This window comes from Lissotriton vulgaris, chromosome 11, assembly GCF_964263255.1.
Source record: "Lissotriton vulgaris chromosome 11, aLisVul1.2, whole genome shotgun sequence".
Taxonomy (NCBI): Eukaryota; Metazoa; Chordata; class Amphibia; order Caudata; family Salamandridae; genus Lissotriton; species Lissotriton vulgaris.
In genome coordinates this window covers 1,036,166,123-1,036,188,414 of record NC_141699.1, presented here as the reverse complement: position 1 = coordinate 1,036,188,414, position 22,292 = coordinate 1,036,166,123, and the positions used below count along the sequence as shown (strand labels likewise).

General features: G+C 45.1%; 1 protein-coding gene across 4 annotated transcripts in view; it reads left to right on the top strand.

Annotated features, from left to right (window-relative positions):
* Positions 1-22,292, top strand: part of FXR1 (FMR1 autosomal homolog 1) — a 290,993-nt gene that overhangs the window by 114,534 nt on the left and 154,167 nt on the right. For all 4 annotated transcript variants that reach the window (XM_086944361.1, XM_086944363.1, XM_086944362.1 and 1 more), the window contains exons 6-7: positions 5,808-5,901; positions 13,417-13,533. In XM_086944361.1, coding sequence (XP_086800487.1) covers positions 5,808-5,901; positions 13,417-13,533 — 211 coding nt within the window. The remainder of the gene's footprint in view (positions 1-5,807; positions 5,902-13,416; positions 13,534-22,292) is intronic.

Genomic DNA, 22,292 nt, shown 5'->3' with positions numbered 1-22,292 from the left:
AGGGCTCATTACGATCAACTAGAAAAGTTAATGGAGCACCTACCAGATCAACACAATGATCTGGCAGCAGAACTTTTACAAGAAGGCAAATTAATTTCAAATGCCTCAATTAAATGTGCACTAGATGTAGCTGACACAGCATCCAGAGCAGTGAACACTAGTGTTATCCTCAGGCGTCACACATGGTTACGCATCTCGGGTTTTAAACCAGAGGTACAAACTACCATCCTAAACCAGCCCTTTAATCAGAACCAATTGTTCCGGCCGGAGGTAGATAATACATTAGAAAAGATGAAGAAGGACACAGACACCGCTAAGTCTATGGGGGTATTACAATCCACCCAAACTAGAGGTTCCTTTTGCCGCTCCTCTTATAGAGGAGGCTCCAAGCAGACTGGCGCAGACGCAACATCATCTTTTAAAACACACACGCAGACCTCCTCTAATAAAGGATATTTTAGAGGAGGAATCAGAGGCAATAACAACAAGGGAAGAGGTAGAGGTAGTAACAACAACCGCTCATCTTCCACTCAAAAACAGTGACTTCCCTCTGCTTCCCCTACAGCATTCCACTCCTGTGGGGGGCAGACTTGCACAGTTCCTACCTGTCTGGAACTCCCATCACAACAGACAGGTGGGTAAGACAAATTATCCAACATGGCTACTGCCTAGAACTCACAGCAACCCCCCCAAACATACCACCCAGGCAGCGTCCAATGTCTGCAGAACACATAACTCTGCTTCTACAGGAAGTTCTAGCACTTCTACAAAAGGATGCTATTCAAGTAGTTCCGTTAGAGGAACAAGGAACCGGAGTTTACTCCCTGTACTTCCTAATTCCAAAGAAGGACGGGACTTTAAGACCAATTCTCGACCTCAGGCCACTCAACCACTACATACAATCAGATCATTTTCACATGATCACTTTACTACAGGTACTCCCATTACTGCAACAGGGAGTTTTTCTGTCCACACTAGACCTAAAGGACGCCTATTTTCACATTCCAGTACATCCTGCGCTAAGTATTTAAGGTTTGTTATACAAGGACAACACTGTCAGTTCAAAGTCCTTCCATTCGGGGTTACAACAGCACCACGAGTGTTTACAAAGTGCTTAGCAGTAGTGGCAGCACATCTCAGAAGACAACAAATACATGTCTTCCCCTACCTACACGACTGGCTCATAAAATAAAGATCGTACAACCAGTGTGCACAACACACAGAACAAACAATTCAAACACTGAACAAATTAGGGTTTACGATAAACTACACCAAGTCGAACCTAGAGCCTTCGCACGTTCATCAATATCTAGGAGCTACTATAAACACATCGGTAGCTCTAGCATATCCCAGTCAGGCCAGGATTCAAAGTATTCAGAACTTAGTCTCCCTTTTTCAATGCCAGCACTCTCTACAAGCCAGAGTGTTCATAAAACTAATAGGGATGATGGCATCTTCCATCTTCATAGTTTCCCACGCAAGACCGCAAATGCGCCCACTACAAGAATGTCTAGCACAACAGTGGAATCAGGCTCAAGGTCAGCTCACAGACCTGGTGTTGGTAGACAGCCGTACATATCGCTCTCAGCAGTGGTGGAACACCAAAAATTTGACAAAGGGACGGCCGTTCCTAGATCCTGTTCCACAGATAGTGCTCACGACAGATGCATCCCTCACAGGATGGGGAGCCCATCTCCTGCATTATACCACACAGGGTCAGTGGAACAATCAACAGAAACGGTTCCACATCAACCATTTAGAGCTGCTAGCAATTTTCCTAGCACTCAAAACCTTTCAGGTACAAGTCCAAAGCAAAGCTGTCCTAATACGAACGGACAATATGACAGCCATGGACAAGTTTGGGGGTCTGAGCAAATTCTTTTGATCCGTATCAGTTGTGAGTACGGTCAATTTTTAATGAGACTTCTAGGATGGAAGCTTGTGTAGTCCAATGCATTATTACGATCTGTTGGTTTGTACAATTCAGTACAACGCCTTACCCATCATGAATCCATCCCCATCCACGGGGCATCCCAGCACCACACATATACACCCACATGTCCACTCCCACACCTGCACACACCCACGACCCGGCCGACAGGAAACAGCCTCCACAGACCACGGTTTGGTAGTAGAGCTCTTTTTTTTTTTTTCTTTTTTTTTTTATTGGTATTTACAGGTTACATATAATGACAAACATAAAGACTTGTATTTCTTTGGTTCATCTGATTATTGTTTTTCTTTCCTTTTCCCATTTGATGTTTCGATATTGCCTTGTATCCTCCCCTCCATCCTATTGTAAGGCGCTCTGATATCCTTCGGGATCTTGTTCGCGCTACATAAAACTTTATAAATAAAAATAAAATAGATATACAAAAACAGGGGGGGACACACTCTCTGCAAATGTCCCAACTTGCACAGAACATTTGGAGATGGGCCATACATCTGACAGTAGAACACCTTCCAGGGATCCACAACCGGATAGCAGATCTGTTAAGTCGTCAATCACAACAGATTCACAAATGGGAGTTGCACCCACAAGTACTTCAACCATTCTTTCAAATGTGGGGGCATCCACAAATAGACCGGTTTGCCACCCACGAGAACTCAAAATGCCCAACCTTCGCCGCCAGGTTTCCACACCCACGGTCGGAGGGGAATGCAATATGGATGAACTGGTCAGGCAGATTTGCGTACGCTTTTCTGCCTCTCCCACTCATTCCACTAGTAGTACGCAAGCTCAGACACCAGTCCCTCAAACTGATACTAGCGGCCCCCACATGGGCATGTCAACCGTGGTTCACCACGCTACTAGATCTCTCATTGGTTCCACATCAGAAATACGCCATCCCTGTTAACACAGAACCATGGAGAAATAGGACACCTAGAACCAAGCCAACTGAATTTGGCGATCTGGCTCCTGAAGTCCTAGAGTTTGGTTACATAAACTTACCACCAGACTGTATGAATATAATTAAAGAAGCTAGAAGACCCACTACCAGAGCATGCTATGCTGCTAAGTGGAAACGATTTGCAATATACTGTAACAACAATCACATTGATCCTTTGGACGTTTCCATCCAAAATATCATTTACTACCTTCTACATTTACAAAGGTCCAATTTGGCTTACTCTTCCATACGCCTGCATCTAGCAGCTATTGCAGCGTATTTACAAAATAGACAACATCTATCTCTATTTAGAGTATCTGCAATAAAAGCATTTATGGAAGGATTAAAAAGAATAATCTCACCCAGGTTACCACCTGCTCCAGTATGAAACCTAAATGTGGTCCTTTCAAGATTCATGGGACCCCTTTTTGAGCCGTTACATAAATGTGAAGTGCAATTCCTAACATGGAAAACTGCTTTCCTTGTTGCCATTACCTCTCTCAGAAGAGTTAGTGAAATCCAAGCATTCACAATAGAAGAACCATTTATTTCAAATACATCCTAACAAAGTGGTTATTAGACCCAATCCAAAATTCCTACCAAAAGTGATTACTCCTTTTCACCTTAACCAATCAGTAGAGTTACCAGTGTTTTTTCAAAAACCGGACTCAGTTGCAGAAAGAGCTTTACACACCTTAGACGTTAGAAAAACTCTACTATATCACACAGACAGGACTAAATCCTTCAGAAAGACAAAACAACTATTCGTATCTTTCTCTCCCCCACACAAAGGCAATCCCATCTCTAAAGGAGGTATTGCTAGATGGATTGTAAAGTGTATTCAGATATGCTATCACAAGGCTAAACGTTCACTAACAGTTCCTCCTAGAGCACACTCCACTCGCAAACTAGGGGCCTCTATGGCTTTCTTAGGAAACATACCATTAGAGGATATATGCAAGGCAGCAACATGGTCTACAATACACACCTTCACTAAACACTATTGTGTTGATGTGCAAGCCAAGCTGCAGTAGGCCAAGCTGTCCTTAAAACACTCTTTTAGTATGCTGCAACGGATACAAGCGACCACAGCTAGGGGAGACACTGCTGCAAAATCGTTGCTAAATGTAGGACCTGCAGCTCATATGCCTCGAACGGAAAATGCTACTTACCAGTATGCATCTGTTCTTGGCATGTAGAGCTGCAGAACCCTACATGCCCTCCCGCCTCCCCGGGACTTGTATTCGTTCCAGTACTCATCTTACTTAGATGAACACGCATGGACATCCTTTCTCTTTTACTTCTACTAACTCCATCATTTCCCATCATGGCGAAAAACAATCTGAGGATGGAGTCGATGACCATGCGCAGTATTGTCCAAGGCAGGAGTCACCTATCTCGTGACTACAAAAGACTTCTTCCAAGAAGACAACAACCTGCAATCATCCAAGCCCAACACCAGGTGGCGATCTATTGCTAAATGTAGGATTATGCAGCTCTACATGCCAAGAACAGATGCATACTGGTAAGTAGCATTTTCCTTACAGTCAGCACATGCCACCATTGATCTGTGCACTCTGCAGAGAGGCCAAGGACTGGATGTTCAAGTGACCTTAATGACCCACTGAGACTCTGAGAAAGACGCATTGCCTTCTACCTCAATACTGAACCTCTCAGTTATGTCCTATTAAAAAGCCTGAGCAACAGGCTGTACTCTTTCATTATGATGTTAGGGTTCGAAGTGTTTAGAAAATGTGTGGGTCTGAGCTTATATTCTAGTTGTATGTGAGCCTCCAATCTTGGATAAACACTATGCAGATTGAATAGAGTGCATTAAAATGAGCTTTGCACTTTGTTTACCTTGATAGTGAAGCATTCTTTGTACCAATGGTATATTCTTGATTACCCCTCCACCTTCCCTCTCAGCCCTCCTACATTTTAACCTAAAACTTGAGAAGTGTCCACAAGGAAACCCCCATATATGTGCTCTGTCTTCTTGCCCAGTCTGTGCCACACAACTTTAATATTTGGGGTACAAGTCGTACTACTCAGGGCAATGATAATGCAAAAAGCCTTTCCAGGTTTGATCCTGAGGTTAGCTATTAAAACTAAAAAAAGAAAATCTGTACTTGCTCTTATTGGAACCAGGTAGTGGTCCATTGTTGGTGTCAATTTAATGTTGTTGTTTTTCATATGTGTAAATACGATCCAGCAGATTCAGCTAGTCATCTGTTTGTAATTTTCCACAATGAGATGGGGCTCAGCATTGTACATGGAAGAATGTGCCTGTGGTTCCATAAGTAATTTTTTTCACAATATCTCTGTCCCATTAACCTGGAAAGAGGCTTGGAGGCCAGGTGTAATATAATTCAAGACTAAAATTGTGTGGAGCGCGGATAGTCTCTAAAATGGGGTGATCTAGTTTCTCCCAGTATACACCATCTTGCATTTGTGTGGCTACAATTCTACTATCTCCAAATGTACTGCAGATGACGCTCTGTGCTCGTGTGTTTGTTTCAGTACTTATGGCAAATTCCGCAATCGGGGAAAAGCCATATGTAGTCATATATAGGGTGGCAAACAAACTTCCCATTTGGTACTATTTTAATCTGTAAACACGTATTTATTACTAGGTGTTAATCTTGTGGAGTAAAATGAGGAAAAACAGCTTCTACTTGGTAAGCCTTTCTTGCTAACAAAAACAATGTTTTATTTAGTTTGATGGACAACTCCATTAAATCCAACTTTATCAAATTAATTCACCCTTTTCTTTATTTTTTAGTTGCATTATTGTTAAATATAAACATTTCACTGTTCTGTCTTCTTTATTTATTATAAAGGTGGCACTCCTGAAATTGATTTATGGAGCTTATGATCGTTATGCTTGCATTGCAATTATGTTTTTTTTTTTTGTAGATGCTCGAATGAAAGTGCTCACAAAGACTTCAAAAAAGCCGTGGGAGCATGTCGAATTTATTTCCATGCGGAATCGAATCAGTTAGTTATACTGGTAAGGAACTGAATAATGTACAGTGGGCACTGTATCAGTGGATCTGGAATGTGAAAAACTATTTTTTTCTATTCTTGGTTTTAATAGTTTACTCTACTTGCTTGGCTTGTGTTTAACATTTTGAAGTTTACTTGTATTTAGGCTAGAGGTTTTTGTATCTCCAATGCAAATGCAACACTGGAATATTTTGAGGCACACTTACTCTTAAAACTTCCATTTTGTCCTCTGTGTTTCTCCCTGTTAACTTCTGTATTTAAATCTGTCCACATATGCTGCTTTTACATGGTGTCTGGGTACAGAATTTTGCCACCTTGGTCGCAAAACAGCAATTTGATGGCCACATCATGGCAAGCATTCACACTGTTTTGAAGGTCATGCATTTTAGGGCTCGGGCCTAAGTCACACTGCGTAGCAGTGTCGGCGGAGCCCAAGAGTCCTTTAGTTAGCGTCTCCGAAAAGATACCTAACAAATTCCTGGCTGCTCGTGATTTTTCGTCCTTTTTTTTGCCAGCTGCATTTCGATTGGCCTTCTCGTGCGTGTGTTTTCGGAAGAGAGCACGCAATAGGCCATAGAGGGTAGAGTAGCTCCGCCTATTGCATATTCCGTGCGGACATGCGCAGCAGAAGGGCATATTTCTTTAATTATTGCGGCTGTCAGGGCCCGCGGTAATTGAAGACAGATGCTGGGCGCGCGTGCACCAGTCTCAAATTTTTAGGGCTCGGGGCGCGCACCTCTGCTCGTTTTTTTATATTCTGAAGCAAAATACGTTGTAATATATCCGAGGCAGACGTTTGAATCTCTAAACATGCTACATTCGTGGAAGGGCGGAGACTGATCACCAAGCTGCAGGCCGAGCACGACCTCCTGCAGAAAACCCTGGGGGAAAGTGCACATATTATGTTGAATGTTGGTGTGCCAGGTAGCCAGTCAAGGGGCGATCCCAGTTCTTTTCCAGTGACTCCCATCGTTCTGCCTGCTCGCCATGCTCAGGAATCACTTGTATCCGGGTCTGTGGAAAGGTAGAATTTCTCCTCCTCTGGGAGCAGCGCCTGGGCACCCCTTGACGCAGTGACTGCTTGAGTAATGGTCGGTGGACTGGTGCTTAATGAAGCCTTAATGTACATCCTCAGTTAGGTTAGGCAAAGCCCGTGCCTGCTGAATTATTTCACGGGACAGGCGACTGATTTACTGCTGCGGCTCCAGAGGTGCCCGCGGGAGGGCAGGGCACTCATTCGCAGGGCACATTAACCCACAGCCCAGATTATTTCAGGCTGCAAGACCGCTCATGTTTATTTATATTACAGAGGTGCGGGCGGACCACGATTATTTATTACACGAGCAATGTGTGTAATATTAAAGCACATTACACCATGACTATACACCTACCATCACAGCGTATGAAGAGGGAATCTGCTGCACAGTCCCACGCTGTCTCCCGAACTGCCTTACAGACCCAATCACTCTGTCCCAAAGACATGCTCCACAGAACTAATCACTCTGTCCCAATGACATGCTCCACACAACCAATCAAATCACTGTCCAAGTAACATGCTCCACAGATCCAACCACTCTGTCCCTATGATCTGCACACATTTCCAACTAACACAGCACTGGGCGGCAGGGTGAGCTGACCAAGGGGTACAGCACCTAAGAGAGGCCGGAAACCTGTGAGCGCGGCTTTCTGACATGTTCTTTTTTTAATTGAACACATGGGTTTGCATCCAGTGAATATTTTTGGCAAACTGTGCTGTCAAGTAATTCAGCTCCAGATTTGCTCCGGACATCCTGCAGAGGGTTTTACTCTTGTGTTGGGCTCACCTGCTGCAGTAAGGGACTGACGCTAAACATTTCCCAGGGCTGATTTTAGCTCGCACTCTAGCACTGCCATATTATGTATAAAATACCTGGGACCGGATTACAGAAAGTGGCGCCGAGTGCAGAGTGCAGAGACACTGGTCCCAGCAGTGCAGAGACACTGGTCCCAGCAGTGCAGAGACACTGGTCCCAGCAGTGCAGAGACACTGGTCCCAGCAGTGCAGAGACACTGGTCCCAGCAGTGCAGAGACACTGGTCCCAGCAGTGCAGAGACACTGGTCCCAGCAGTGCAGAGACACTGGTCCCAGCAGTGCAGAAACACGCAGAGTGTGAGTGTGCAGGGCCAGCAGTGTTTCAATATGCAGGGTAATCAGCTTTTCACCAAGCTCACACACACCACCAGCCGTCACTGCATGCTTTCACCAGGCATACACACACACCACCAGCGGTCAGCACACGCTTTCACCAGGATCACACCGCCACCCGTCAGTGCACACCAACAGCCATCACTACACACATCAATTGTTAACGAATCCACGATGAACTATTGTAGCAATAGCAGTATTGCAAACTTTACTTTTAAACATATTAATCTAAAGCGCAGCATGCTACCATTGCTACAATTCCAATCCAAACCACATAATTCCATTACACACTACATACATACACTCCATAACACATGGCGAAAAGACATTGCCATTTACAATGCCATTTCCTCTAACTCAAATAAATCCGAGACCTATTGCATTTCTAATGCTTGTTATAATGGTGGCTTCTTAGATTTCGTTAACTCTGAATACTTCTGCCTTTGTGTGGATGCTGGGGCGTTTTTTTTTTTTTTTTAGATAATCACTGAAATGTATAATTTCTTGTTTAACATGGACTATGGAGGTCCTTAGGTTGCCTAAAGTGACAGTGAGGTTTCATTGTGATGTGTACCTCTGGGAACAGTTTCCTTTAACCCCTTCACTGCGGCGGCTATTCCGCCGCAGTGCTAAGGGGGAAGGGCGGCCAAGCGGCGGGCGCATGCTGGTGACGGAACCACTCCGTCACCAGCGTCGGTTGCGCGGTGCTTATGACGGAGCGGTTCAGTCATGGCCCCGCCCGCTCAATAGAACGCGCCGCGCATGCGCGGCGGCCGGGCCATGGCGGAACCCCTCCGTCATCAGCACAGCGCGACCGCGGCTGATGACGGAGCGGTTCCGTTTTCAGCAGGGGAAGGGTTAAATGTATCTGTAACGGAGAAAAAAAGGTTTGAACAATAATGCTTTATAGCTTGGTTTTAAAAGCATTGTTTTTATTTTCTTAAGGAGAAAAAGTACTTTCCTCTACATGACCATTCTTTATGGTGAAGGTCCTTTGTTGTCTCTCTTGGAAGTGTTCTCTATTGTGCATTTGCAGGGAATGCTTTAATATTTATAAGTTTAATGAGGATACCCATAATGGGAAAATTGCTCTTACATGCATTTTCTTCAGTTTATTTTGTGAGCGAACGTATTTTTCAAACTGTATTCTCCACAAAACAATATTGTGTTTTATTCTGTTTGAATGACTACTCTCCTAATATTAAGGAAAACACAGAGGCCAGTGTGTTTCTTGCATCTTATGACTTGTTAGCAATTGCACTGTTCAGGAGTGTTGTGCAGGAGCAATCCTGAAAGTGCTTACACAGTAAAATAATTGTTATTCCTTCTGTTTCCAGTAGACTTTGAGAAGCATTGTGATGTATAAACATGTCACAAGGGTGTCCTGGGACACATAATTATAGGTCAGTAATTCAGCCAAGGGGTTAATCGAGGTCACATTCGCCCGCTATCTCTGTTTGATGTTTGTTGAGTATGTGATGCATAGTTGATATTCTGACCATTTAAAGACATTTCGGTGTGGGGAGCAAAGAGATTGAGCCGCCTAGCTTGAAGAATCTCAAACCAGATATTCCGTGCTACTTGAGACTCATTTTTGAAAAAGCACAAACAAGACTGCTAATGCTGGTAGTTAAAGGACTGAAAATACCAGATGTGAGGTCAGAGTCTTTCATGCCTTGACATCTTCATTAATGCCGACCACTAGGACAAGATCCATTGTTTTAGCCAAATCAACCCACAAATCTGTTTTATAGTATGAAGTAAGGAACCAATAATACTTTTAGCTCCAGATTCCTCACCTTTTGTATCTTTCCAGGAGCCATATGTGCCATGTATGAACTGGAATCTCTTGCAATGGCTCCTGAATGCAGGCCAGTGCCGCCATTGGTCTCCGTCATGATTTATTCCTGCCTTTGGACATGACGGCATGGAACAGCATATAGGTGCCAGCTTTGGGTTCTGATGTCAGTTCCTATTTTTCCACACCTTTCAGCAGGGGTCCGGAGCTCCTCTCCTTCAGATTTTCGCACCCCAGTGCTCCAACAAGTTTTTGGTTCAGGCTCTGACTCTGAGTCAAAGACAATGGAGATGAGAGGGATTATTTCCCTGCGCATTTTGATGAGGATGATTTCTATATGGTCTTGGGGGAGGCCAGTATTATGGACACTCCCCCTGACAGTGGGTGGTGCTCTCTTCGTTGTCCATCAATGGAAAAGAATACCTCCTTTGCTGTAGTAATAAGACAGCAGCAAAGGTATTGGTTTCACAACTGCCAACTATGAAAGTCAGAACTAACGTACTAACACAATTTGCAACCTGGAGAAACTGCATCTGAACTCTTACTTACTGTTGATGAGACCTTGACTGCACCCCTAATGGGCCTCTGGTTTGAGCCTTTGCCCTATCCACCAGTGCACAGGAAGACCTTGCAGGTAGTCCAAATGGAGTTTTGGGCCAACTTGGCTCAGACCATCCAAGATGGTCAGGATGTCACAAAATATATTATCCATTCTGGGCTGGGCACTGCAGTTTCTTGGAAAGAGCAGTTGGCACTAGTGTGGTGCTTCGGCAGTACACTTGGATGAGATCTACTGGCTTGTCTGGGCGTGTGCAAGGCTCTCTGATAAGCATACTGTTGATGGATCTTGCCTGTTTAGGGAGAAGGCCAATTAAGCTTTGGACACAAAAACAAAAAAGCCTGGCCATAGGACACTCGGGCTGTTCTGCCACTGCAAAACAGCATCCTCAGCAAGTTCACCTGTTGCCAGAGGATTGGTGTGCCAGCACTTCCAAAGCTTTCTGCCCTGCATCAGGCACCCCAGTTGTTTCAGGGTGGGGGAAACGCTCCGGCCACCAGGGGCAGCACAGTACTCAGTCCTCGCTCCAGCGACGTCAGCCTCTAAACTGCTTTAGCTTGCCATACGGTGAGAGGTAGGATCAAACGTTTCCTCCATGGGTGGCAAAAGATAACATTCAACTGGTATGTCCTTCAGACAACAAAGCATCTTTCAGAGGAGCACCCTTCCATCTTGCTCAAAGAAGTTCAGGTTATTTTGGTAAAAATGAGCCATAGAGAGGGATCCAGTCTTGTAAATAGGGACTGGCTGTTATTCCCATTATTTCCTTATGCCGAAGAAGGATGGAGTCCCATTTTAGCCCTCTAAATACCTTTTTATAGGAGTACAAATTGAAGAGGCTCATGTTAGCCTGGGTTCTGTCTGCCCTGGATTCTGGCGACTGGATGGTAGATGGTGGCTTAAGACCTGCAGGGCACCCACTTTCTTATGCCCATTCTGCAGGCACACAGATGTTACCTGCAGTTCAAGGTAGGCTAGGAGCATTTTCAATTTGCTATGCTTCCTGTTTATCTCACCAATGCCCCTTGAGTGTTCACAAAAATGATAGCGGTGATCGCTTCAGACCTCCGGATGTTGAGGATTACAGTTTTTTACTCCCTCCCTCAACAACTGGCACTTAAAAGGTGTACTCACCACAGTAAGTCGTAGCCTGCCTCGAGAAGACTGTGAACCTCCTGACATTATTGGAGTTCACTATCAATGTCCCAAAGTGTCACCTCATTTCTTTCCCAGGCTCCCTTTCATTAGAGCCATCTTAGATAGGGTAATGTACGGTCTTCACCTCATGTACGGTTTTCACCTCATAAAAAGAAGTCCAAGCCATTTGTTTGGGCTATGATCCCGATGTCTCATACTCAGTCCTAGGGTATGGATGAGAGTGGCTCGGAGGCTTCTTGGCCTCTTAGCCTCCTGCATCTTGCTCATTGACTATGCCAAGGGGCATATGTTGTCTCTGCAGTGGAACTTGAACTCTCAGTGGGCCAGCACCAGGGGAACACATCAGATTCCATCCAGGCTTCAGAGGAGACTTCAAAAGATTTGCAGGGGTGTCTCCTTGCCTGCAATTGGACCTCCTGGGAGCTAATGGTGGAGGTGATTTTTTTCTGCTGGCATGTGGATGTCATCTGGAAGAGGTGCAGATCAGTGGACTAAGGTCTCTGGTGGAGTTGCGGGCCCGTCGCCTGCTGCTAAAAGCCTTCCTACTGTCCTTCAAAGGAAGACTAGTTCAGGTTCTTACAGAAAACACCACCACTATGTGCTACTCCAATAGGTGGGATAACATTCTGGTTCCTGTGCCAGGAGGCATTCAGCTCATTAGATGGCTGGAGCATCAGGGTATTTTTCTGGTCATAAACCACCAGTCGGGACCTTTAATCTTCAGGAAAGACGAACATAACCCAAGGTAGCCCAGGGAATCTTCTAGCAATGAGGCGACCCCTTGCTGGATCTTTATGCCACTGCTGAGAAAGTGCATTGTCAAAATCTTTGCGTCCTGGAGTTCCCAAGAAGTCTGCCTTTTGGAAACTACTTCTAGATAGAGTGGAGCACGGGACTCCTGTATGCCTTTCCGCCACTGTCTCTCCTGCCTGAGTTCTAAAGATCAGAAATGACCAGGCCAAGTCATCTTGGTGGCTCCGTAATGAGCATGGGACTTCTGGGCATGAGCATCTGTCCTTTGATCCGGCTACCACTTCAGGAAGATCTTCAGTTGCAGCAGCAGGCCAAGGTCGTGCCCTTGAACCTGCACTTCCATGAATTGAGATTGAGCGCCAGTAGATGACGGACTCTGATTATTGTTGGATTCTATGTCCGAGGGAGTGGACAGAGTCAAGAAAGCAACTGACGTTGACTTGAGGATGTAGCACTTGTGTGGCGCCGCCAGGGCAGACGGATGAGAACGCAAAGCTGTTTGGGGCCACCTGCTGATGCGCGGGAGCAATGCAGTTTAAATCTGGATTCCGTCTGGTGCCTGAGGATGTTCTAAAGGTGAGGAATCTGCAATTAAATAGAGTATCCACCCACATGAGCACTACAGAAGGTAAATAACTTCATGTAGAGGAGAAAGTATTATTTAGATTTTCTCTATTAAAGTGTTTGGAGATCCTGCTTATAATTAGATCTAGTCAGTGTTGAGGAATTCACTGAAGAATTTCATAGTAGGGAGTAGATCCCAAGCAAGTATCTTTCCTTCTGACTTTGTACAGGCTGAAACCATACTTAGTTTAATGTCATGAATGGCACTGAAATGTGTTTCAATAATATTGTCCTGTGAGTATTGTGCTTAAGGTCTTTTGTAGTCCTACATTGATTTAACTGCTTGTGACATGCATTCATTCCAAGACAATCTATTTTGGTCTTTGTATCTCCTACAACCATGAGGGCATGAGTGTAACACGTTATAGCTGGTGACTATTATTTATTAATACAGTAAAATGTGTCCTAAACATTTTGGTCATAATGTATTTGCATTTCATAGTCTGGCAGTGAAGCAACAGTGAAGAGAGTGAACATACTAAGTGATATGCACTTACGGAGTATTCGCACAAAAATCATGCTTATGTCAAGAAATGAGGAAGCAACCAAGCATTTAGAGGTATGTTTTCTATTTCCGAGTTGGTTTACAGTTCTTTTCAAAACGTGCAAACATTTCAGATGTTAATGAGAACGTGAGTAATTGCTGCAATGTTAATAAAAAATAGTTTTGTCAAGTTTACATGAGAGGCTTTGATTTACGAATGCATCATAACCCGATTTATATTTTTAGTAGAGAAAGCCCTCAAGCAGTCTATTTCTGGAATCTGTCTACAGCTCTTGAGTGCCCCAGTCAGTTCCAATAAGAATGTGGCTCATTGGTAGTCTGATTTGTTCTGAGGTGCAGAGTTGCACCTAGTGAATCCACGACTTCTTCATGTCGTCAAAGCACTCGCTAAACTCCATTGTGTCCCAAGGAACAGCCATCTCCCTTCGCTTCATATACATGAAGCCACCTTGGAAATGGTACAGGGCAAGAACATTTTGATATACCAATATGCTGATGACACACAGTTGTACCTCAGTGTCTCCAACATTTCAGATCTAATCAGTGTGAAAGAATTAAAGTGAAAATATATTGAATGGCTAGCTACCTTCCCATGCCTGTTAAAATATGGCTTGAAGTTTTTGGGCTTCCAAGGGAATTTCACTTCTCTTCCAGGGGATACTCATCAATAGTCATAAGCACTGAATAGTCCCGCCCACATGCGGGGACCCAGGAACCTTAACAAATTATATGTGTGTATATATACATACATACATACATATGCAGCCTAAAACATATTACTAGGCTTAAATATGCCCCAATTCGATTGTAAATCTTTACATTTGAAATAATAAAGCATAAATCGATGATATTTCCATGATACAGAAAAAGAAAACTGCCTCCATTTTTATTTGGAAGAGTGGACCAAAATCACACTAGAGAAGTGGGTGCTCAATATTGTGAGGAATGGGTACTCTATCAGGTTCAAGTCCCCACCACCTGCTATTATTCCTCGACAAACTGTCATCCATCGCATAAGTCTTCTAAGGGAAGAATTTTCCTCTCTACTCCTAAAGGATGTCATCGAAGAGGTCCCATGACGTCGTCATCAAGGAATCTACTCCTAATACTTCTTGTTTCCAAAGAAAGGTCCAAACAAGGAGTTCAGGCCTATACTAGATCTGAGGGATAGGTTCAGAATGCTGGTGTTACATCAAATAATCCTGCACTTAAATCAGGTGGATTGGATGTGCTCTGTAGATCATCAAGATGCCTATTTCCACTTCCCAGTTTCTCCAAAGCATCGGAAGTTTCTAAGGTTCCAGATTCAATCAGACAACTTCCAGTTCACAGTCCCGCCTTTCGGGCTGAAATCAGCGCCTTGCACATGCTCGAAGTGCATGGCAGTAGTATCTGCATTCTTAAGGAGGAAACAAATCTTCATCTACCCTTGCTTAGACGATTGGTTTCTCAAGAGTGCGTCTCCAACTCTTCTACAGAAACACCTCTCTTACTGCATTCATTTTCTGCATCAGTTAGGTCTGCAGTTAGGTCTGCACGTCAATTTAAAAAAATCCATCCTCAATCCAACTCAGAGGATCCATTACCTAGATGCCACTTTGGAACAGTACACGCAAAAGCGTATCCTTCGGAGGAGAGACCAACATCCCTTTTCCACAAGTGTCAGACCCTCCTGAAGATACCTCATCCCACGGGCAGGCAGGTCTCATCTCTACTAGGTATGATGGCCTTGTGCATTCTTCTAGTTCTAAATGCCAGACTTCAAATGAGACCTCTACAGCAGACTCTAGAGCAGTGTTTCCCAAACTGTGGTCCGCGGACCCCCAGGGGTTCCATAGGCAACAGTTTTAAAAGCACAGAAACATGTCTTGTATAATTAGCAGCTTTCCAGCAACAATAAAAGTGTCAAGAGAATGCCAGTGATTAATGTACCTGCTGGAGCTGAGGAGAGTTTTGTTCAGTTGCAGCTTTGATTGAACTAATGTAGCACAGAGGGTTAATGTGCCTACTGCAAAGAACGTGTACCATGCATCTTAAAAAGCCGTATTTTTTGTGAATAGGTTCGTGGTTACTGCTTTTGTCAGAGATTATTTTGTTACTGTGTACTTCATAAGTGACAATCGTAATCTAGTAGAGGGACCTATAAACTGTCATCAAAGAGCTGCTTGCAAACTGCATGGTACCAGTTAGTAACTTATATTTTTTTCCAGGTGTTCATTATCCTGATGCTGCTAAAAAGATTTATTTGGGTGGAAATACATTTTTAATGTTAAAGTCAGTGCTAGCCACTGTGTTATGTTCTGAATCCTCAGTTTGTGCTTTTCCAGACCGGGCACTCTTTAAACATTATATATACACACTGATTTACGTGTATGATTCAATGTCTCTATATGTGTGTGATGTAAAGTGCTCTGACATCCTACAATGGTATGAGAGATGCTATAAAACAAATTAAATACATGTGACAGAGGGACTATTACTTCAATATAAAATACCTATTGAGCCATGTACATAGCCTATTTCGCGAGTCGCAATTTGTTTGTGACTCGCTACATAGGTTTTGCAACTTGCTATTTGGAAGGGGCATTCCCTTCCAAATAGGGAGTCTCAAAACCATGTACAAATGTTTTGCGGTCGCAAACCAGTCGCAATTACCATCTACTTCAAGTAGATGGTAATGCATTTGCAAATGGGAAGGGGGACCCCTTCCCCTTTGCAAATGCATGCAAAATTATTTTTTAAGGGCAGGCAATGGTCCCAGGGACCTCTGCCTGCCCTTAGAAAATGAAACGAAAACGTTTAGTTTCCTTTTTTTTTTTTTTTTAAATGCATGGTAAACAGGGTGCATTTTTTTAAAAAAAACTGCTTTATTTAAAAGCAGTCCGAGACATGGTGACCTGCTGAGCCCAGCCGGCCACCATCCCTGGGAGAGCTGGCATTCCCAATGGTCTTGAAAATTGCGAGAGGCTCATTAATATTAATGAGCCTCGCAATTTGCGACCCCATTGGGAATCCCAAACAGCGTTAAACACACTGTTGTACACTTCATTTAGCGACTAATTTGCCACTCGCAATGTGTCGCAATTGCAAGGCGCTAAATTAAATGGTCGTACATCTGGCCCCAAAATCCTTAGTACTTTGAGTATTTGTTTTGTGTGCACGTGTGTTTTTTTTCGAATTACTGTTTTCATTTTGAAATTTAACTCCTACAAATTGCTTGGGGGTCCCCGGCTTCAAGTGGTGACTCAAACGGGGTCCTCAGGAGTCAAAAGTTTGGGAACCACTGCTCTAGAGGATCAATGGTCACAAATTTCCTATCGCTGGGAGGACACTATAACTCTGCCTCTGTCTATCCGGCTCTCCTTCAGATGGTGGATGCGACTGACTCATCTCCTGATAGGAGTCCCCTTTCAAGAGGAACTGCCCAAGCAGACTCTGGTGACGGATGCGTCCCTTCAGGCATGGGGCGCTCATATGGGGTCCCTACAAATCCAAGGAATGTGGTCGGAGAGAGAACAGCTTTACCACATAAACATGCTGGAGCTCAGAGCGGTGCATCTGGCTCTCAAGGCTTTTTTTCTTTCCATCAAATCGACTGCTCTGCTTGTTCAGACAGGCAATACAACAGCAATGCACTACCTGAAAAATCAGGGGGGCACCAGGTCCAGACCTCTGTCGCTAAAAGCGCAGGTGATTTGGAAGTGGCTTCTAGTACGAGACATGAAGATCTCCGCAATTCACTTACCAGGCGTCCTCAACGTCCAAGCGGACGGCCTAAGCAAGACATTTTGCAGAAGCGCATGACTGGGTGCTGAAACAAGGAGTGGCGAAGACCTCTTTCACAGCTGGGGGATACCAGACAGTGATCTCTTCGCGGATGCAGAAAGCGCAAAATGCCTCGACTTCGCCTCCAGATACTCGCAACCAGGCTCCAATGGGAATGATCTGTTGATTTTTTTTTTTTTTTTTTTTTTTTAAATATAGGGGAATGATCTGTTGATAGACTGGTCAGAGACATTACTGTACGCCTTTCCACACCAGTCCCCCTCATTCCCCTGGTGATCAGGAAACTGTACGAATCCAAGACAGAGAAGATCCTGGTTGCGCCAGAGTGGCCTCGCCAATGATGCCAGACCTTCTTCATCTGTCCAAAGTACCACACTGGAGGTTACCATGTCATCCGGATCGGCTGACCAAGGCGGGCGGCAAGGTGGCTGTCCCCCCCCCCCAACCTGCCATCCCTGAGGTTAGCAGCATGGCTCCTTAGTTCATCTAATATGGACATTTAGGTCTCTCTCAAGACTGCATGCAGATCTTGAAGGAGGCACTGAGACATTCTACGAGAAAGTCTTACTTTTTTAAGTGGAAGCGCTTTTATATGTGGTGTACTGCTGAGGGTTACGACCCTATTCATGGTCCGGAACAGGTTACCCTAATTACTGTATTTGGCCAAAGCAAGTTTGCAATATATCTCCTTAAAGGTTCACCTGGCAGCGATAACAGTATATAGAAAGTCCCCCACTCGGGTCTCTGTTTTTCAGATGCCAGTTGTCAAGGACTTCCTGGAGGGTCTTAAAAAGGTCTACCCACCAGTTAGGTCTCCATCTCCTCCCTGGGAGCTTAACGTGGTCCTCTCTAAGTTAATGGGTTCCCCATTCAAACCTATCCACAAAACTTCCCTGCAACATCTTTTATGGAAGACTGCATTTCTCGTGGCAATCGCATCTGCTCGCAGAGTGAGCGAGATACAAGCCTTGTGCTCTACAGAGACTCATCTTGTTTTTCAGGCGAATAGAGTGGTACTTACTACTCACCCGAGGTTCATTCCTAAGGTGGTCTTGGAGTTTCACATCAACCAGTCAATTACTCTTCTTACTTTCTTTGGAAACCCTGTAACTCCTGCTGAGAGAGCTTTGCACTCTCTAGATCTGAAAAGAGTGTTAAAATGTTATCTAGATAAAACAAAGAGTGTACGGAAGGCGGGCACGCTGTTTGTCAATTATGGTCCATTGAACACCGGTTTTCCTGCCTCTGAAAGGTCCATTGCTATATGGATAGTGTGATGTATCATGTTATCCTATCAGCTGGCACGCAAGCAGCTCCCGGGTAAGCCGATAGCTCATTCTACAAAGGGTAAAGCCGCAACTATAGCGATGCTTAGTAATGTACCTGTTCAAGAAATATGTAAAGCGGCAACATGGCGTTCGCTGCACACTTTCGCACACCATTATTGCCTTGATTCTGACTCTCAAGCTGATGCTAGGTTTGGACAAGCATCCTTGAGAAACTTGTTTGGGTAATATGTTTTGTTACCAGGTTGGGTTATGCTGATATTCGTCCCAGGGTATGGGGATGGGATTGCTACTCCATTCAGTGCTTATGACTATTGAGGAGTATCCCCTGGAAGAGAAGGATAAGTTACTTACCTGTAATCCTAGTTCTCTTCCATGGGTATACTCATCAAAGTCATAGGCAACCCTCCCTCCTCCCTGCACGAATACCATAACCATAGATATATATCTGTTCCCCGTGCTGTGATTACACTGTTATACGTCATCCAAAAAGAACTGATCTAACTGTCACCTGTGGTGCATGATGGGAGCCTGGGGGTTCCTGGAGGTCTTAAAAGCAGGGCGGAAGTTTTTAGGTTTCGCCTGGCGTTCGAGGCACAGCCGCGTTCGCGCAGGCAAAATCTTATGTTAGAACAGTACGGGGGCTTTGTCCCCATCACTCTTTCCCCCGTCACGACGCGATTCGTGGGTGTTTCGGGGTCTTTTTTTAAGTCCCGCCCCTTTTGTCGTCATGCCTTTCTGGGCGTTTTGTTGTTGCCGGGACTTCATACGACTGGTAAGCATTTCTCCTTTCCCCACCATTAACCTCTGCGATTCAGAGTACACCCTTTCACATTCCCCACATTTCTTTTAGTGTTACGAGCACTTTTCACTGCTTGTTCTCCTTTGTTTGCCGCGCGCCTCCGTCGCACGCTGCCTTTCCCCACCTGCCAACGCGACCTCCCTGCACACCCGGCCGCGGCTCCTGCGGCGGGGCGAGGGGTTCAGAGGCCTCTAACCTGGGAGGGGGGGGTATTTATTTCTCACCCAGGCTTGTTTTCTTTTTAATGCAAGCGGGTGTGCTCTGAGACATACATAAATCACTGCCACCTTATCCTGTGTGCGGAGTCAGGCGTTTTGATGCACAAAGACGCGGATTGCTCCGTGACCTTTAATGAATAATATAGCAACTCATTTGCATGCAGCGGTGCTCTTCCGTCCAGATCAGCACTGTCATTGTAAGCGCCCAAATCCCACCTCCCCTGCGCGCGCAGGTGATGATTGAGATATCACCAGATGCAAAGCACGACCCCCTGCAACACCCCAGAGAGAGGGTCCTGTTACCCGGCAGGATCTCCCACTGCGCCTCTCTTTGAGTCAAGTGGTATGCTGGGGCGGCATAAAGTGCAGGCTTTGATTATCGTCCTGTACACTTCAAAACCTCTGTAGAGCAGTCGTGTGGTAAGCTCTCCAATGCAAAGGACTATGGGGTCTCTGTGCCCCTGTTGGGAAGTAAACCAAAGTCATGATTTGGGTAAAGTAGGGGGCCTCCACAAACCCCCCCCCCCCCCCCCCCCCCCCCCCCACCCCCACTAATGATGGCTACTCCCTGGGTGAGGAAACCCGTGGGCACCACCCCTAAAGCATTGCTGGTTTTGTTCTGCTCTTTTATTACATTACTGGTTGTATATAGCATTTGCTATGCCGGTGTAATATTGCATCCCTACTTGCACAGTCTCTCTACAGCAGATGCTTTAACCCTCTGAGCTATCGTACTGGCCCCATCTTACTGCGGCTGCATGAGGCTGGTCCACTAAAGGCGACCACTGCCTAGAACATATGCCAACGAGGGGAATAATGTGGTAAATGTTATTAAAAGCGCGATCAGAAAAAGAATTTCCAAATATTGTGTATCAGCCGCCCCTCCTCATCCGAAATCCTGCCCAAATTATGTATATATTTATGTTGCGCTTTTGATACATCAGGGCCTCTGATGACAGGCTCTGATAGATATAGGATTTGAGAGTGGAGCGTGCATAATTTTCATGCTTGCCTGGCCGCTGCTCCTGGCCGTCATTAGGCCGCCAGCAGCGGCGCGGCCTGCGCAAGCCGAGTGCGAGCGCATAACTTATTGTGCAATGGTGGCATTAGCAAAAGAAAGTAGCCGGCCCGGCCAGAGGCTCATTACTACCTGACTTCTGCAGTAGTGTGGGAACTTGCTGATTAGGCCCAAACAACCATGGCATTCTGCTGAGTGCAGAGTTACTGGAAAGTGCGTGCTGTATTTTTTCTTGTTATTTTTTTTTTATCACATTTGAATGGGAATGCGGTGCAGACGGCGGCGGGTATGATTCCTCGTGGAGTCACAGTGACCCAGTTTCGGCTGATAATCCCTTTCGGTGATTCAGGTTTTGACGGCGTATCTCCGTGCGCCTTTCACCTCGCCTTGTTTCTTTTGGTTTTGAAATGCGCAGTTATTTATGTAATATATGGCAGCAAACAGTCGAGCGCTCTCATCTGCGAGACAACATGAATGATTGCCCCATCGCTCGCCATGATGGGAGGACCACCATATTTTGTTCTCTAGCCTGATGTTAGCATCGCTGTGGCGCGCCTTCTCCGGGCCCACTGTAGATTCCAGCGGCACAGCCTCTGTGACCCACAGCACCCAAATGTATCTAGACACAGCACATGGTGCAGCGTGACAACTGTTCCAGGAACCAATATTTTTTATTTACTTTATTTTGGGGTGTCCTACGTAGTGTGGCGCACTCTACATGCTGTACAGGGGAAACGGCAGGGTTTACAAAACCCTCGGTTTTACAGTATGGGGACAATTTAACGATTCTGTATGAATGCATGTGTTGGGTGAGCGAGGGTCATAAGGATGGAGCTAGGATGGAGAATCAATTATTTTTCATGACCTCCTCATCACTTCCTCCACTCAGCTCTTAAAAAATGAGATGTTTTCACAGGCACCCAGTTGCCTATCTAAAAGAAAACATATATCAATTCTTACTTCGTATAAAGGAGAATTTCTACTCGCAACCCCCTTGTTTTGTCTGTCGTCTTTAGGAGGCAGCTGCCCTGTTCCTCATTTCTCCCAAAGAAGTTCCTGCTTACCTTTTTGGCACTGTTTGAACTTCTTTCTGCTCTCTGTGGATTGTGTTCTTTTGCTGGGCTTGTGCCCTGATTTCTGCTGGGTTTGAGTTCATCCACAAATCTGTGCTGGGATTGTTGGGGGCTGGGAGGTACATCTCCTGTGCTTGGCCTGCCCTTCACTAGCTCACTGCTCACCCTGGGGCTTGGGTTGTTGTTTCTTTTCTGCATGGTGCTGTCAGCCTCCCTTTATTCAGGTGGACTTCCTCGCCCCCTCCCATCCCAGGCTATTGGGGGCGGGTAACTAGCTTACTCCTTTCCCTACCTCCTACTGCGCTTGGGGCTGAGATGTCCGCTGAGCAGCTCTTGCTTTTGTTCACCAGACAATAAGAACAAGGGAAGTTCATGGAGGTAAATACAGCGTTAATGGATTCACGTTTCTTACAAACAGTCGTCCTCCATTCAGCTAGCACTGAGGCAGTTCGAGCACCTGCATGCGAGTACAGACACTTGATGGATTTTTTGCATAGGGTGCGAGCAGTCGCATGTCGGTTTGTTGGCCGAAGTGGTGGCAGTATAATAAAGCATAGATTCGGTTTGTTAGGTCGGAGAAACATGTAAACATCACAGCAGTCATAAATGACCTAAGTCCTTATTTGTGCT